The sequence below is a fragment of the Octopus bimaculoides genome, chromosome 11 (genome assembly GCF_001194135.2).
Source record: "Octopus bimaculoides isolate UCB-OBI-ISO-001 chromosome 11, ASM119413v2, whole genome shotgun sequence".
In the NCBI taxonomy this organism is placed as follows: Eukaryota; Metazoa; Mollusca; class Cephalopoda; order Octopoda; family Octopodidae; genus Octopus; species Octopus bimaculoides.
In genome coordinates, this window is record NC_068991.1 from 39,354,738 (window position 1) to 39,371,607 (window position 16,870).

General features: G+C 32.9%; 1 protein-coding gene across 6 annotated transcripts in view; it reads left to right on the forward strand.

Annotated features, from left to right (window-relative positions):
- The window catches only part of LOC106880238 (delta(14)-sterol reductase TM7SF2), a 31,563-nt gene extending 14,693 nt beyond the window's left edge, over positions 1 to 16,870 (forward strand). For all 6 annotated transcript variants that reach the window (XM_014930101.2, XM_052971712.1, XM_052971711.1 and 3 more), the window contains 8 exons: positions 207 to 413; positions 1,433 to 1,619; positions 3,347 to 3,541; positions 4,517 to 4,737; positions 6,112 to 6,280; positions 10,634 to 10,714; positions 10,972 to 11,094; positions 12,872 to 16,870. In XM_014930101.2, the coding sequence (XP_014785587.1) occupies positions 207 to 413; positions 1,433 to 1,619; positions 3,347 to 3,541; positions 4,517 to 4,737; positions 6,112 to 6,280; positions 10,634 to 10,714; positions 10,972 to 11,094; positions 12,872 to 13,032 (1,344 nt within the window). In that variant the 3' untranslated portion in view covers positions 13,033 to 16,870. The remainder of the gene's footprint in view (positions 1 to 206; positions 414 to 1,432; positions 1,620 to 3,346; positions 3,542 to 4,516; positions 4,738 to 6,111; positions 6,281 to 10,633; positions 10,715 to 10,971; positions 11,095 to 12,871) is intronic.

Genomic DNA, 16,870 nt, shown 5'->3' on the forward strand with positions numbered 1-16,870 from the left:
TTTTAGGTTTAAAATTTCTATGCGAAAAGAGAGCATGAGACTTGCAGTTAAATTCATGAAAGTCCAATCTGTATTAAGGTTAATCAGCAATTTACAGTTGGAAATTTTTATAATTTGATTTGCTAATTTTGTGTTCTATTTATCCTGAGTTTTTTATTTTATTTTATTGTAAATCGTTTGTTTTGAATTATCTTTTTCATATTAAGGAAGAAAAGAAATTGTTTGTCGAAAAGTTAGAAACTGTCCAAATCAAACAGATCTCTGAAACCAAAACAATTCCTGATGTGAAGATTGAAGATGAAAAGAAAATTCGGAAGACACCAAAGAAACATATTGGCAGTGTTTTGGGTGCCTTGTCTTTTATAATTTTATTTCCACTCGCCACCTTTTACCTGGTTCTGCTGTGCCACAAGGTAAGATCTTGATTGCGATTTCAAAGATGTTGGATTGCTAACCGAAATATGCCAGAAATTTAATCCTTACCTACAACAACCCCTGTGTGTTTCATTTTGCTTAACTAGAGATGGTTTCTCCTCATACTTAAAGTTCAGTGGCTAATGCTGGGAAGGAGTGGTCACTGTAGGCTTTGAATGCATTCATACTACCAAGGTAAAATAAAAAAAAAAACATTTTCCTTGTGTTGGCATCAATTTTTTTCATAGGTCAGATCAATTCCGTACCAATATATTTCTCTTTATATAAATATAAATACCAAAATAGTTTAACAATCAGCAAGGAAAGCATTAGTCTTGTAAGCATTCCGGGCTGAGACACAGGGGTTGGCTGCTGTTTTGTAAATTTGTTTAACATGCCACCAAGGAAAAACTACTGATGAAAATATCTCTTCTATTACAAACCAGATAAACCATCCAAGACTGTTGTTCAGTTCTAAAGGATGTTTGTGATATTTCCAATGGAAAATCATGCAAGTGTTTGCTGTAATCTAGCAAGCTTTGATCATCATGTAATTCAGCTGAATCTCTTAAAGAGAACAGTTAACCTTCACCAGCAATTTATTGTTGTTATTTATCCTCAGATCACCGTTTTAAGGCATGATGTATCTAGGACTATATTATCCTGGATGTGTGTCTCCTTTACTTCATAAAATAGTAGGATGTGATTTGAGGGAAATTTGACAGCTATTTCTTACAAATTAAACAACTGCATAGAATCTCTCTCTTTGGCTCATTCTTCTTACACTTCTCTAAAATTTGTGATCATCTGATATACAAAGCCATAAAAAATATTTAACTTTGGTGAAATTTGACTTTAGAATCATGTAGTAGTAAACTTGTTAAAAGAATTTATCTGGTCTAACTTTTGTATCATTTATACCAGCTTTGTTCAAGATGTGTTTTTTACTGTTATTTCCCATATTTCTTGTCCATTTTCTATTGACATTACTGATTTATAATCTACTATGAAATTTTAGTATCAGTGCAGTATCACAAGTCTACCCAAAATACCAAAGAACTGGAAATATTACTTTGACCCATACTCTGCCAGTATTGTTGTTGGTTGGTTCCTGCTTCAGTCAGTATTAGCAATCATTCCAGTGGGAAGAAAAGTTACAGGACAGCCTTTACCATCTGGTGGTCGTCTGACCTATCGCTGTAATGGTAAGTTAGAACACTATTGATTGTAATATCACTAAACCTTGTATGACCACGATGATTGATTTATCATCCCATTTTGGTTGTTTGAAGTAAAGCTTAATTCAAATGCATTAGTCTTATTACATATTAACTCTTTCAGGCTTTAATTGATGCCATCTGAGACTTCCTCTCCTTCTTCTATGCAAAATCTTCTCCATTAAAATAAAATGGTGAAAGTTAAAAGAGAGTATATGTGGTCAGTAGCTAGAGGATGAGGACTTCACTTCTAATTGAAATATGATTGAGTCTCATGTTATAATTACATATACAAAATTCTATCATTGACAAATTCTGTCATGATTTCTATTATTGTTCTTGTTTTGTATCTACTAAACATAACTCTAAACCTAAACAAGACTTATTCTTTAAGGATATCCTAACTGATGAAAATTTGTTATGAATTACAATTGTGAATCTCTGTCTTCTCCTTAACCAAATAGTTCTTAACCTTAAAAATCATTTAGTGAGGCTAAATGTATTATATCATCATCATCATCATTGTTTTAACATCCAGTTTTCCAGGAGTCCTACAATTCATTGAGCTAGATTTTCTATGGCTGGATGCCCTTCCTGCCACCAAACCTCAACTGTTTCGTAGGTCTTCCTGTGGAAGAGGTAGACCTAAGAAGACATGGAATGAGGTGATGAAATATGATCGTCAGATGTTGAGACTCACAGAGGCAATGACAAGTGACCAAGACTTTTAGTGATTTGCTGTGCTTGAGAAGATACATCAAGCTTCATAGTTGTGGCCAGTGATGATGAGACATCGATGACATGTAAAAGGTGGCACATAAAAAGCAGCACCCCATGCCAGTGACATGTGAAGGGCAGCACCTGTGCTGGGGACATGTAAACAGCATCCATGCTGGTGACTTGTAAACAGCACCCAGTACATTCTATGAGATGGTTGGTGTTAGGAAGGGCATCTTGCCATAGAAAGCACATCAAAACAGACTGGAACCAGATGCAGCTCCCCGGCCTACTAGTTCCAATCAAACTGTCAAACCCATGCCATCATGGAAAACAGGCATCAGGAGGAGGAGGAGTGGTGCTGGTTGTTGTTGTTTACACAGAAAGCTGAAGATAAACAGCATTGCTTGTCAAGTATACCCACACATACAACAAGCTTTTATCAGTTTCCATCTACCAAATCTACTGCTTTTCTTCTGTATAGGAAGGGCACCTAGCCACAGAAAACATGACAAGAGCCGGAATGTGTGTGAGACATGATTCCCAAAGCAATCTCTGAGGACAAGGTCATTAATAAGAACTGACATGTTCGTGATGATCCATCCAACCCATATCTGTGTGGCAAAGTGGAATAATGATGGTGATGGTGATTACGATGTACTCTCTTAACATTTCCACTTCATTTATAACTTTTTTAAAAATCTGATGAACTATGATAAAGTGCATTCAGCTATCTCAGAAGAAATGGTTGGAATCCTGCACAACTACTTCACTAATTTCTCTTCCATTCTCTGATAAATCCATTCCTCTTAAACACTTATTTTATCATAGTTGAGTAAAGAAACTTCTTTTTTTTTTAAATTTATATTTGGATGTTGTCTTCTGAAATATGAAATTGTTGCAAATTAATAGTTTTCAGTTTACCCAGACCATTTTTGTATGTGTGATATCAAAATATTTCACAAACACATACTTCAACATTTTTCTTTCTTTTTCAGGTTTTTTTGCATTGGTAGTTGTCCTTGCTATGCTTGGACTTGCTCTCTACTTAGAGCTGCCAATCACTTTTGTGTATGACAAATTATTTTCAATAGTCATTACATCAGCAATTCTAGCTTTTATTCTGAGCATTGTATTCTACATCAAGTCCAGATATGCATCACCAACAGCAATTGCAGCTTCTGGCAATACTGGTAAATATCTCCAAACTACTTTTTTTTCCCCAGGCATGTTCCTCATTTATTTATTTATAACAACTGTATTTAACATTGTGACTCATCTGCAAACCACCCAGAGTTTGACAGTCTTGTTTATTTTATTGGCAGTCATCACACACACACACTCTCTCTCTCACTCTCACTCACAGGTAATTAGCAGTGATGTAGTTTAGGCCTTTCAGCATAAAGAGAATGGCAAAAAATCATAGGGTATGTCCAGAAGACAAAAAAAAAATGCCTATGATTTCATTTGCACTTTCAGTATTTAGCAATTATGGAAGTGCTTTGTTTCAAAAATGTTGGATCTAAATTCTAAGAGACCTATACTGAAAATCATGAAACACAAGTTGTTTAGCTGCAATGCATTATGTATGTGTTGTTAATTTTGAAGAAAAAACATGTAATCTATTATTATTGATTTTATAAGGGGCCTCCCTCTGATGGAATACAGTGACAAATAGCATCATAAGTCAAGTGGCCATCCAATTTTTTTTTCCTTCTTTACAATTTTAATTACCAACTTTATTTTCATTATGTTTTTTTTACAATTATTGTCTTTGCGTGTGTATATAGATTTTATAAGCAACAATGGAAGAGCCACTGTGATGAATACATACAAACTAATATGTATATGTTTGTATTGTAGTCCCACTATATGAAAATATCATTTTCATGTGTATTTAGGCAAGTTGGCTGGGAGGAACCCATTTTCTCCACTTTATATCCATGCTGCAGTGCTGAATATAGCATTGCCATCTATGAAATGCATATCAGTTTAACAATGTTATTACTAATGATGTAACATTGCTAACATATTCTAATAATACTGTAAAACATGTGGTGAAACTGTACAGGCTTTCATATATATTCTGTGTATCATATTGAAATTAAGTTGTTGGTAGTGGTAATGTTGATGTGATAACACTATACATGATTTTCCCTATATTATAGGTAATGTAATTCATGATTTCTTTATGGGACACGAATTGAATCCTCGAATTGGTCCTTTGGATATGAAAATTTTGAATTTCCGAATGAGTTTTCTTACCTGGCTGATGATGGATATGTGCCTTGTTCTGAAAGCTAGCCAAGATGATGGTGGAATTTCTCCCTCTATTGCAATTGTTACAATCTTCCAACTTATTTACATTGCTGATATGCTCTGGTTTGAGGTAAGTTCTGTTTTTGATTGATTTCTTATGTCTTTGTACTGAACCAGTTTTTGCAGGGGTGGAATTATTTTAAATGTATTGTGTAGTATAAGTGCTACACAACAGCTAAGTGGATTATTGGGCCATTAGAAATTGAGTGTCTTGATCATGAACATATTGTAGTACCAGTTATAGATATGAACAGCTAACTTTTTGGCTTTTAGTTCAACATGCCACCAACTTAACCAGGTACACTCACATACGTGTTGATTTACATGTTGAAAGCCATCTATGTGGTTAGCAATCATTCACTCACTAACTCTCCTTAGCCATCTTGTCAATCTGAATTTGTGTTCTCCTGGTCTCTTCTACTGTTACTATTACAATATATATTTTTCTGGACTTGCTGACTATATATACCATCCTTATATAAATTTCTTACCTCCTTGGCTATCATTTGATTTTCTTACCTTTTGGTCCTATACTAAACACTTTGCTCAAACTTTCTTCCCTAGAGTTGCATGCCTATTTTTGTATGATTTCTCTTTCAACCACTAACTTTGTAGGATTGAAACTAAGCATTAACCATGTTAACCTATGTAAAACCATCTCCTGATGTAGGGCTGTTCCTCAAACACTAAATTATTGCCACTCTTTGTAGCCTCTTAACATTTATTACATTAAGTTTGCTAATACAAACTACCTAATCCCCATGAATTCTAGTGATAATATTCATAGCCAGGCTAATTCTCTCTATTATCCAGTTTAAGTGGGTCTGAAAAGGCTATATGTACCATCTCTCATCTTCACTGTACCTAATAAAATGAAATGCAATAAGTACCATACATGACAGTATATATAAAATTTGATCTTAAAAAAAGGACAAGAATAAAAGCTCTTGGAAAGAAGTCATTTAAAAAACCAGGAATAGAATATAAATTATTATTCTTTTGCTTTTATATTTATTCTGATATTCTTTAACAGAATGGTAGTGAATCTTATATATTCAGTCATCTGGTCCAGCACATATGCTACCAGTAATTAATTGATCTTGAGGAAACTATGTTTGACTTTCAAAGTTGGCTTCAGCAGATCCTCCACACTAATCCTTCTCAGTCATCTACTCACTATCAATATCTGTGTTCTTTTGTGACTATGACAGTCTGATCCCACCTGAACTAAGTGACTGTATTATCTTCATGTAAATCTTTTCTTACTGCTTTTCCTTCCATTATTCCATTGTGTCTAACCCTCTAACCCTATTTTTGTGTGCCAAGGAGAAATATCAAATTTCTTTTTTAATTATGCTTATGTTTATTCATATTTAGTTTCTCAGTGATTGTTAATTTTTGTTTTTGTTATTTATATTGGCTCCTATGATGTTTGTATTTTCAGGAAACACTCTTAGTCAGTATGGATATTCTCCATGATGGCTATGGTTTCATGGCAGTTTTTGGCAATATGGTATGGATTCCTTATGTTTACTGTATTCAAGGACTTTACTTGGTGCGACATAAAGTACTGCTTCCCTATTATATATTGGCTCTCATTGCTGTGTTAAATTGTAAGTATGAAATACTATTTTGATAATTTGTCTGGATATTCAAGTTATCTAAATTGAATATGTGTGTGTGTGTAAATATACAGCAGTATGATTGTGCGGTTAAGAACTTCATTTCACAACCACGTGGTTTCAGGTTCTGTTCCATTGCAATGTCCCTTCTGTCCCATTGCAATAATCTTGCACTATTATACCATGTTGACCAAAGCCTTCTGAATGAAGTTAACAGGTGGAAACTAAAATAAGCCTATCATCTGTGTGTGTGTATGTACATGTGCACCCATGCACATATTTGTACACAAATGAATCTGAATGTTAAAATTTGGTCTTGTTTCTAATACATGTGAAATAAGATATTCCTTACTTGAAAAATAGGTATGGGATAATAGCAAGAAGGGCATCTGGTTGTAAAACCAGATGCCCTTAATAATATATTTGTCTAACCTCATGGCAGAATGAGTGTAAAAATGAAACAGATTCTCTGTCTGTATGTCTCTCTCTATATATGTGTGTGCACATGTACACACAAATATATAATCATCATCATCATTTAACATCCATTTTGCCATGCTTGCATGGGTCAGATGGAATTAGTTGAGGCAGCTTTTCTATTGCTGGATACCCTTCCTGTTGTCAACTTCCACCTGTTTCCAAGCAAGGTAATATTTCTCCATGGCCAGACATGTTCACTGGAAATGAACATCACTTGTATTATGGGAATGCTCATTTACAGCCAACACATGATGTCAAGACAAGGATACACACAAACATGTATGGTAGTTAGACTTTAGAGTCCCTCTTAGCGTGAGGCATTCATGTATAGTAATGCCCTTATATAAATTAATAAATATATTTATAGGGAATAAATGATGGATTTTTCCCTTATGAGATTTTTTCATGCTAACTGCCTGATAAATTCTTATAAAGACTTTATCCTATACTTGAATTATACATATATATATATACATTTCCTTCTACTAAATGTACATATAAGGCTTTGGTTACCCCCAGCAAATACTGCCAGACAGTGGAACTGAATCTGAAACACATAGTTGGGAAGCATGCATCTTAGCCATACAGCTATGCCTGCACACACACACATTTTTTCACTTGTTACAGTCTTTGGACTGCAGTCATGCTGGGGCACTACCATGATTTTTTTTTAGCTCAAAAGAATCGACTCAACTACTTAATTTGTTTTTTTTAAACTGAAATTTATTCTGTCAGCCTTTTTTTTTTTTTTGCCAAACTGCTTAGTTGTGGGTCATGAACAAACTAAGAAGGTGTGGTGGAGGACGCACACACACACACAAGGGAGATAATCAGATTGGCAAACGTTAACAATGTAGATGTCCAGTTGTTGCCAAACCTATTTATCTATCTGTGTGTGTGTATATATATATATATATATATATATATATATATATACTAAAGAAATTAAGTCTAAGAAATAAAGAAATATCTCTGTTTTGGATGATAATCAATTTGTATGCTTGTAGTTGCACATAATTCATTGCCTGTCACCTCATTTTTATAGCCAAGTCTGGCATACAAGCAAACCTGTTTATAGGATTTGTAAGATGTAACTGTTACTCAGTGTGGCTTTTAGTGACATTTTGTGCATTAGGACATGAGTAATTGGAACTGAAGCTTTTTAACTTTTGGCATTTTGTGTGTGAGTGTGAATGGGTTTGTATGTGTAATTATAAAGTTACAGGAATGTAAGAATTCTTCACATTATTTGAATCATCTGAACTAAAGGTTATTTTGTTGTTACTTTACATACAGTTTTTAACGTTTTTGTAAAGCCTTATGTATGAGTTTGTATGTGTGTGCATTGAAATATATTATGTCAGGCTGTGTGGCTAAAAAGTTTGCTTCCCAAGCATATGGGTTCAGGTCCACTGTGTGACACCTTGGGTAAGTGACTTCTGCTATAGCTCTGGACTGACAAAAACTTTGTAAATGGATTTTGTGGATGAAAACTGAAAGTCCATTGCATATGTTTGTGTGTATGTTTGTGTCTCCTTGTCTTGACATCTTGTGATTGTTATAAATGAAATCATTTCTAATATTCTGCAAAGGAATGTCTAGCCATATGAAAATATTACTTTGCTTGAAAACAAGCAAGGGTTAGCAACAAGAAGGATATCTGATTATAGCAGTTCTGCCTCAATAAACTTTTCTGTTCTGAGTTCACACATTACCAGAGTCAATACTTTGGCAAAATAAATACAAGTCAACTACACCTTCTCTCAAAATTTTCCCCATGTATGTGGGGTGCAGTTATGGGTTCTTCTCTATGTTAATGGTGTACAGTACATATTTTGGCATGGAAAAGTGTGCATTAAATAAGAGAAAAATGGAAACTATGAGGAAACTGGTAATGGTCTGTGTCTGCAATAATGAGTCGATAGGAAAATTCAGTAGGTTTTAACAGTTGAAACCCTTGTCTGAAAGGTCTCAAAACATTAAATCTTTCACTCCTCCTCCTCTTCTCCTTCTACTACAGTAAAACTCAATGCACATTAATGTAAAATTACATGGATTTTTAACACATGGGCCTCTGTGTCTAATTTTACCTGTCACTTGGGCTCCTGGGCAAAAACAATAAATAGTTACAAACACAGCTCAAGAGTAACGACTGCAGGCAAACTAATGGACAGAATCACAAAAAAATTCAGGCCAATAACAGTTATCACCTATCTCTTTACTGTATTTGTTCACCCAAATCGTTACTTTTCTCATCACTTTCAGCAGTCTGAGTATCTGAATCACTTATGTTATCTGTGTAAGGCTAAACTCTTTGTCCAAAGTATGAATAACATCAATAATTTCCTCTGCTGCAAAGATACTAGGTTTTTCTCATTTGCCAAACGAAGTACTGGGTTGATCACATATTCATTCCATTGCAAAAATCTATTTTTGTTTAATTAAAAACAAAAGTAAACAACAGCTATAAAGGATGTCATTAGCAATGAGTCACAAACACACTTGACAACAAAGACAAAACATGATAAGTTGTCTATTTTTAGTATTTTATTTTCTGGGGTTAATTAGATTATTGAGAGCAACGTACCATCATGGTACAAATATGAAATGGATCAATCCATCAAGCTTCAAAAGGTACTGCAGAGTGAGAGGATTTTTAGATTGAATTTTATGTGTTTTGCTATTTTGCTGTGCAGGATTCAACTCTTTTAAAAGGATCTATGTGAGTCTCATCTAGAAGTTTACTGAACTGATTGTCTATTTGCAGGATACTCCCAACCATAAACAAATTGACTAAGGATGGATATCATTATTATTATTATTATTATTATTATTATTATTATTATTATTAGAAGGCAGTGAGCTGGCAGAATTGTTAGCATGCTGGGCAAAATTCTTAGCAGCATTTCGTCTGTCTGCACATTTTGAGTTCAAATTCTGCTGAGGTCAACTTTGCCTTTCATACTTTTTCTGTGTTGATAAAATAGATACAAGTTGAGCACTGGGGTCGATGTAACCAACTTAGCCCCTTCTCTGAAACTGCTGGCCTTGTGCCAAAATTTGAAACTATTATTATCATTATTAGCAGGATTGTGATAGACAGAATCAGTAGAGCAGCTGGAAGAAATGCATTGTACCTAGTTACATCCTTTTCTGTTCTGAGTTCACACATTACCAGAATCAACTTTGTTTTTTATTGCTTTGGCTTTGATAAAATAAATACAAGTCAACTACACCTTCTCTCAAAATTTGCCCCCTGTATGTGGGGTTCAGTTATGTTTTGTTAAGGATCAGGAACTGTTCAGTATTTTCAGGCCTTGGTGAAGAAACCCAGTCTTCATGGGTTCTTCTCTATGTTAATGGTGTACCGTACATATTTTAGATTTTTGTACTGACTTCCCTTACCACTGTAACATTTTATAAAAAAAATACTTCTCTATGGATTGTTTGTTGTATTGGAGTTCTGTCCATTTTTGTCAGATGATTCTTAAAGCTCATTAAATTTTGTGTGAATAAATTCAATCTTGACAGTGTGATTCTCTCCCAGCTGCTAACTGCAGTTAGACTTGTTTTCTGTAGGAGCAGGTAGATTCGATGCCTGTCCTAGTCCTTCCAGCTATAAAACTGACATTTAATTCAACTGGGTATTTTTTTTTAAATGTAAAATATTGTGGTTTCGTAAAGTGCAAAACCAGTTAAACTTTTATTTAAAACTAAACTCCTCTTGTATCAAAATTCTTTAAAATTTTATAATTTCTCATTTTCATAGAGTTGTCCAAAGATGGTTTTCAGTAGTAATTTAGGGATAAAATTCACAGCCATTTAAATTTTTTTTTAAATGTTATTTTCCCATTTCCTTTTTAGTTGTTGGTTATGTCATTTACCGTGGATCAACCTCTCAGAAATATGAATTTAGAAAAGATCCATTCCAACTCAGCATGGCCCGTAAGCATAATTTTTTTTCTCCACCTCTATCCTTTTCTTCTTATTCTCTAAAGAATAAGATATTATATGAGAACTGTATTCCTGTTTGAAGTCTTCAAAAAGAAGAGCTTTCATATGTAGACCAATTACATTAAAAAGAGATTTCATTATCTGAACAAGTAATATTGGAAACAAATAATATTAACTAAAACTTAGTTTTTATAACTGTCAAATAGTAAGTAGTATATGTAGTAAGCAATGTTTTTGACTTATTGCAGATCTTGAGAGTATACCATCAATAAGTGGTAAACGCCTTCTCGTATCGGGTTGGTGGAAACTTTGTCGCAAACCAAACTACTTGGGTGATATCATCATGTCTGTTGCCTGGTCTCTTACGTGTGGTAAGTTGTATACTCTTTAATCAAACTTTTACAAAACAATAAACTACTTTTATATCCATGACCACTGGAATGATTTTGCAGAAAAGAAAAAGATCAACATCAGCCATCTCTATTACTCTTATTATGTTCCTATTAATGATAGGCAAGGATTAAGATTAGTGATTCTGTATTAGTTACATGTTTCCTTACCAAATTTAACATTCAGTGAGCTGTGCAGGTCTCACAGGTCAAATATAAGTCCTACCTGCTAAACTGGCCTTAAACATTTATTTACTTCAGTGGTAGCCCCTGAGAATGTCACTGAAATAAATAACTGCCCTTTTTTTTTTTTTTTTTTTTTTTTTTTTCAGGTATATCAAGAGCTAGAGAACTGTTTGATTAAAAATAATGCCAATTTAACATTAGCTTTCAGTAGACATAAATGCAAATATCTCTTCCTTACTTTTTCCTTGTTTTAAATCAACTAACTCATTTGGCACAAATTGATTCTGTTAAGACATTTTCTAATTTTCTTGAGGACCCTATTTTTTCTAGGACTAAACAAGCTTTATATTGAAAGAGTAACTCCTCACTGAAATATGTAAAAGAGGCTTTTATTTCATTTACTAAAGTGACTTTTCTTTCAATCTTCTTCAAGTTGTATTTATGTGGTTATTTTAGAAAATTTTTCCTTTACATACAAACACACACACAATAAGTGCTGGCAAGGTTGTCCGGTACATTGTGAGTGAAATTTGCTAGTTGGAGACTGTCAGAAGCACTTCTTGTACATACAATGTGTGTGCTTGTTTACATCTTCTGTAAACAATGTCCTTTAGCTCTTCAGTTGCAATGTGTGAAAACTCAGTATCATAAAAGTGGTCCTTCTGATCGTTTGGTAGTCCTGCTTGTGGGGCGTAGGCAGAGATAATTGTTGCTATAGGAAAAGTACCTGACTTGAAAAACAAGTAAGGGCTGGAAGAACATTCAGCTGCAAGATACTATCTTGATAAATCTTATCCAGCCCATGCCAGTATGGAAATAAAATGACATGAAATGATGAATACACACACACACGTGTGTAAATGAGCATGTACATATATATTTATACACATACATATACATGCATTTAAGTATATGTCCAGTCATGGAGTGAGCAATGGTTTTGCAACCATAAAGGGCTTAGCCCCATAGATGACTCATATATATACACATACATGCCGTGACATGCAAAAAGCACCCACTACACTCTTGGAGTGGTTGGCATTAGGAAGGGTATCCAGCTGTAGAAACCAAGCCAAAATCAGACTGGAGTATGGTACAGTTCTCTGGCTTACCAGTTCCAGTCAAACCATCTAACTAATGCCAGCATGGAAAACAGATCCTAAATGATTATTACATATATATATATATATACAGTCAGATTTTTAAGATTTTAAGATTCATAATGTCATTTGTGAATGCCCATCATTGATAATTTTAATCCTCTCTCACTCCTTTACGTTCATGTTATATAGATACAAAATATTTTCTTGCTTTGTTGATCTGTATCTATGTAGTGATTTATCAGATTGAATATTGATTAAATTGAGTGCTTGGCACTTATTTTATTGACTTGAAAAATGAAAGGCAGTGTCAATTTCTTGATCAAATAATTAAAAGTTTGTTTTTACCATTCCATTTCCTTTTAGATTTTCAATCATCAATTAAGTTCACTAATAAAATAAATTTCTTTTCATTTATTGATTGTCATTTATTGCATTTGTTATATTTCCTCTTTTTTTCTTTCTTTCTTTAGGATTTGGAAGTATTGTGCCTTATTTCTATCCCATCATTTGTATAACCTTCCTAATTTTACGGGAGCGTAGAGATTATAATCTCTGTAAGAAAAAGCATGGCATTAGCTGGGACCATTACTGCAATGCTGTTAAGTATCGGATCTTCCCTTATATCTACTAAAACCAAAACTAACCACCCTAGTGGTTCTACAAAGACTTTTTCCTCACATTCTTTTAACTGCAGCATTCATTCACACTCTTTTCTAAATATTTTCTACATCCTATTAATTATTTTTCCCCATTCCATTCCTTTTTCATGATTTTATATGTACATAAAACAAAAAGAACCACATTTTCATTACTTGTGTATTTGTCTCCATTACTGGGACTCAGGCAATTTTTTTTTTTTTTATATATGTACGTTTTTCATATAAATTTGTTTTTAATTTCAACCCAGTTCTTATAACCCCTAAATCATGTTGTCATTTCAACAAGGTCAAAGCATTATAGATTAAGAATAAGTGACTTAGTTACAGATATCAGTTGTAGCCATTTCAAATGTGTATGAACATCACTTGCTCATTTACCCTCTTCCACAAATATTCCTTTGTGCATCTATCAATATTCAGTCAATCCAGACATTTTTGGTACACTTTTGTACCCTTTTAAAATTCAATTCAGATATTATAGGGCTTGTGATCAGTCATACTGTTATTGTTATCTTTATTTTTATTATTATTATTGTCTATAATTCTCCCATTTACCATTTATTCAATGTCTGTAGTTAACATTTTACAAAAACTGATCTCATTTCTCAATACATTAAACTTTTTAAAAAATTTTTAAAAACTCATTTAATATGTAGCTGTATCAGTAACATTACCACAAGTAGTATACAGCGATGATGGTGAAAAGTTTACAGCCATCCAATATTTTTGACTACTATAATACTAGGTTGTGTCAGATGCTGTATCACGTTTGCGTAGAAAACATTTTCTTAAAAATACAGCTGAAAAATACTTTTTTTTGTGCTTTTCAAATTCAATGGAATCATTGAATTTGATGATTAGCTTTAACTACACAGTCTTTGAGAATATCATTACAAACTATACATCTACTTTTTTTTATTATTATTTATGGACTTTAATTTACACACTTCTTTGCTTAGCTTTAAATGTCAGAAACTTGAACTTTCATATATTTTTTACTCTTTAACATAAAACATTGGCAGTATTACTAACTGGTGATTTTGTTTTGCTTTAACTATATGAGAAAAAATTTACTTGATATTCAATATACAGAATCACTAAGATAGCAAAGAATTTTTAATATAATTTTTGAGATTATTTGTCCCTATTGATTTTCTTACTGATACAGTTTTAGAATGACATTCCTTTTGTTTTGTCAAACTCTCAATTAGTTACCACGTGGACTCCTATTTGAGACTCTTTACAAACCAAATTTTAAAATGGAAAATCAGTATTCTTCATTTCTAAAATAATCTGCTTATTTCCCTAGTTATGGTATTTCATATTTGTTTACATTTAGGGATAGAACAGCGAACATTTGAATAAATTTATGTCTTTTTCTCTTTGTTTGTAGGATAGTATTAGTGAATTTTGAGTTTCTGCACTCCACCATAAAATGGAAATTATCAAATAGTCTAAAATAAGATTGAATGTGACAAGGTTTCAACTGTTGACCTTAACTTTGCACCTATTCTCTCTCTATAATTAAAAAAAAAACAAACAAATGTAGCATTCTATTTGCATGCATGGCTTAGAGCTACCAATATTTGGTAAACTTAGTTCAACAAAGCTTTAATTCATCACATGTTCATATGTTGGCCTAGCACTGCTGCATGCCTGTGAGAGATGGTACTGCAAAAGGCAGTGATTAAACCTAGGTAGATGGTATCTGTAATGTGTGGTTTAAGAAAACCGAGTTGATTTGAATTTTACCTCTCTACTGTATAAAGAACACACACAGCTAGCGAAAATGGTTTCAGTTAACTTGTGCAACTCTTGGTTGGTCACATTATATTACAGTATAGCTTTAATAATTCTGGAGTACTTACTTTCTTTTCTAATTTTCTACCACTCTGGATTTACTTGCAGAATTGAAAATGAATTCTTCATTGGTTCAAATACCTGGTGATTTACTAATTAATTTCTCATTTGTGTATTACTAATCACCTGCATCTGCTCAGTTCAGTATTAACAAAGCTTTTCACTATTATCTTCCATTTCCATATGACCTTTCAGTATTACAATATATAAAAATCACTCAATTTTGTCATCATTACATTCCTTTTCTTCACCCCAATCTCCATTATATTTTAGAGAACCACAGTTGTTGAAGTGTTGACAGTTCATGTTTGGCCACTAGCACTGTACTGTCAAAGATGCTGAACTTTTAATGGTCTAATCTACCTGACTATTAATTAAGTATAACGGATGTTACACTGCTGTAAACATTAGGAATACTATGATTAATGAATGGCATTAGCATGGAGTACCAAAGTTCAGATTCCTTCAAGAGTTTTTGAAGTGGGAAAAAAATCATTATATTATTTTATTGGTATGTTTACAATGGGAAAACATTAAAAAAATGTTGTTGCAAACTTACAACAAAAGAACAGGATATAACTGCCACTTCTATTTTTAAATTGTGTGTAATTGGACAAAATACTTCCAAAGATTTGTCTTCCTTCATTTCCAGTATTTATACATTAACAATTTTATGTATTAAGTATCCATAAAGCTTGTATGTCTTCCTTAGAAGTTTAGTCACTCATCAATCTTCTGACCTGTCATTAGTGATTATTTATTTAAATTCTCCCATAAAATAACAAAAAAGTTAATCCATACATGTTTTTTAAAAAAAAAAGGCTCAACTTTTCCATAATATACATACACATTTGTGTATAAGCTAAAATCAATGTAGTCAAAAACATCAAACAGTGTCAACTGCATTTTGGATGTAGATTCATTTGTCTCATACCAGCCTATGAAAAGACAGAAAATGAATAATAGACACACATATGTGCATGTGTGTGTGTGTGTGTATATATAAAAGAAGTCAAAAATACCTGTAGCTATGTAAGAAAAAAAATCGTAATTGTTCAGTGTTTCTTGAAGGGAATTGGTTAAATATGGAATAATTTCCATAAAGAGCAATGATTCCAAAATATACTTTAGTAGTTATGAAGATTTTTAATCCAAATTTTTACAAAAAGATATGAAAACTGTTTCCTTTATTTTTTTGTCTTCCATACACTTGTGTATATATGTATGTATGCATTTGTTTATTTGAAGGATCTCACATTTGTTTTTTTTTTTCTTTAATCAATGGAATTACTCATTTTAATTCCATAGAATTAACATGGCACTGACAAAGCTGGGCTCTTAAATCACAGGTATTGTCCACCCTAAAGGCGTCTGTACAGTTTCTGTCTACTTAATTTTTCTCAGGGCACTTATTTCAATTTAAGGCTAATGTAGAAATCACTGAAGGAGCCAACAGGGTGTTAACCCAGATTCACATAATTGCAAAGTGAACTTCTTAACCACTCAGTCATATTCACACACACACACATGCATTTTGTATTAGGGACACAATCAGATGTTTCTTCTTTTGGTTTCTCTTTGATATAAATAGAAGATATTATGGCTGAGATATAAAATTAAAGGAACATATTTAGCTATGGTTGTCTTTTAAATTGTTTTGTAAATACATACATATATATATATATATATATATATATATATTTGAAATATTTATAAAGTTTGTTTAAATCTAAAATGGTCAGTTTATTGTTGCGTTTTCCTCCTGAAACTTGTGCCAAATTCATATTTTAAGAAGTTTGGTTGAAACTTGTTTGTTTTGACTATATGTGTGTTTTACACAATAAAAAATGTGGTGGATGTTGTGGCTTGTCTCATTGTTCTTTTGTCATGTTAAAGACAACAAAACGGGGCCATTGCTGATTACGTCTTCTGGTTTTCCAATTACAGTAT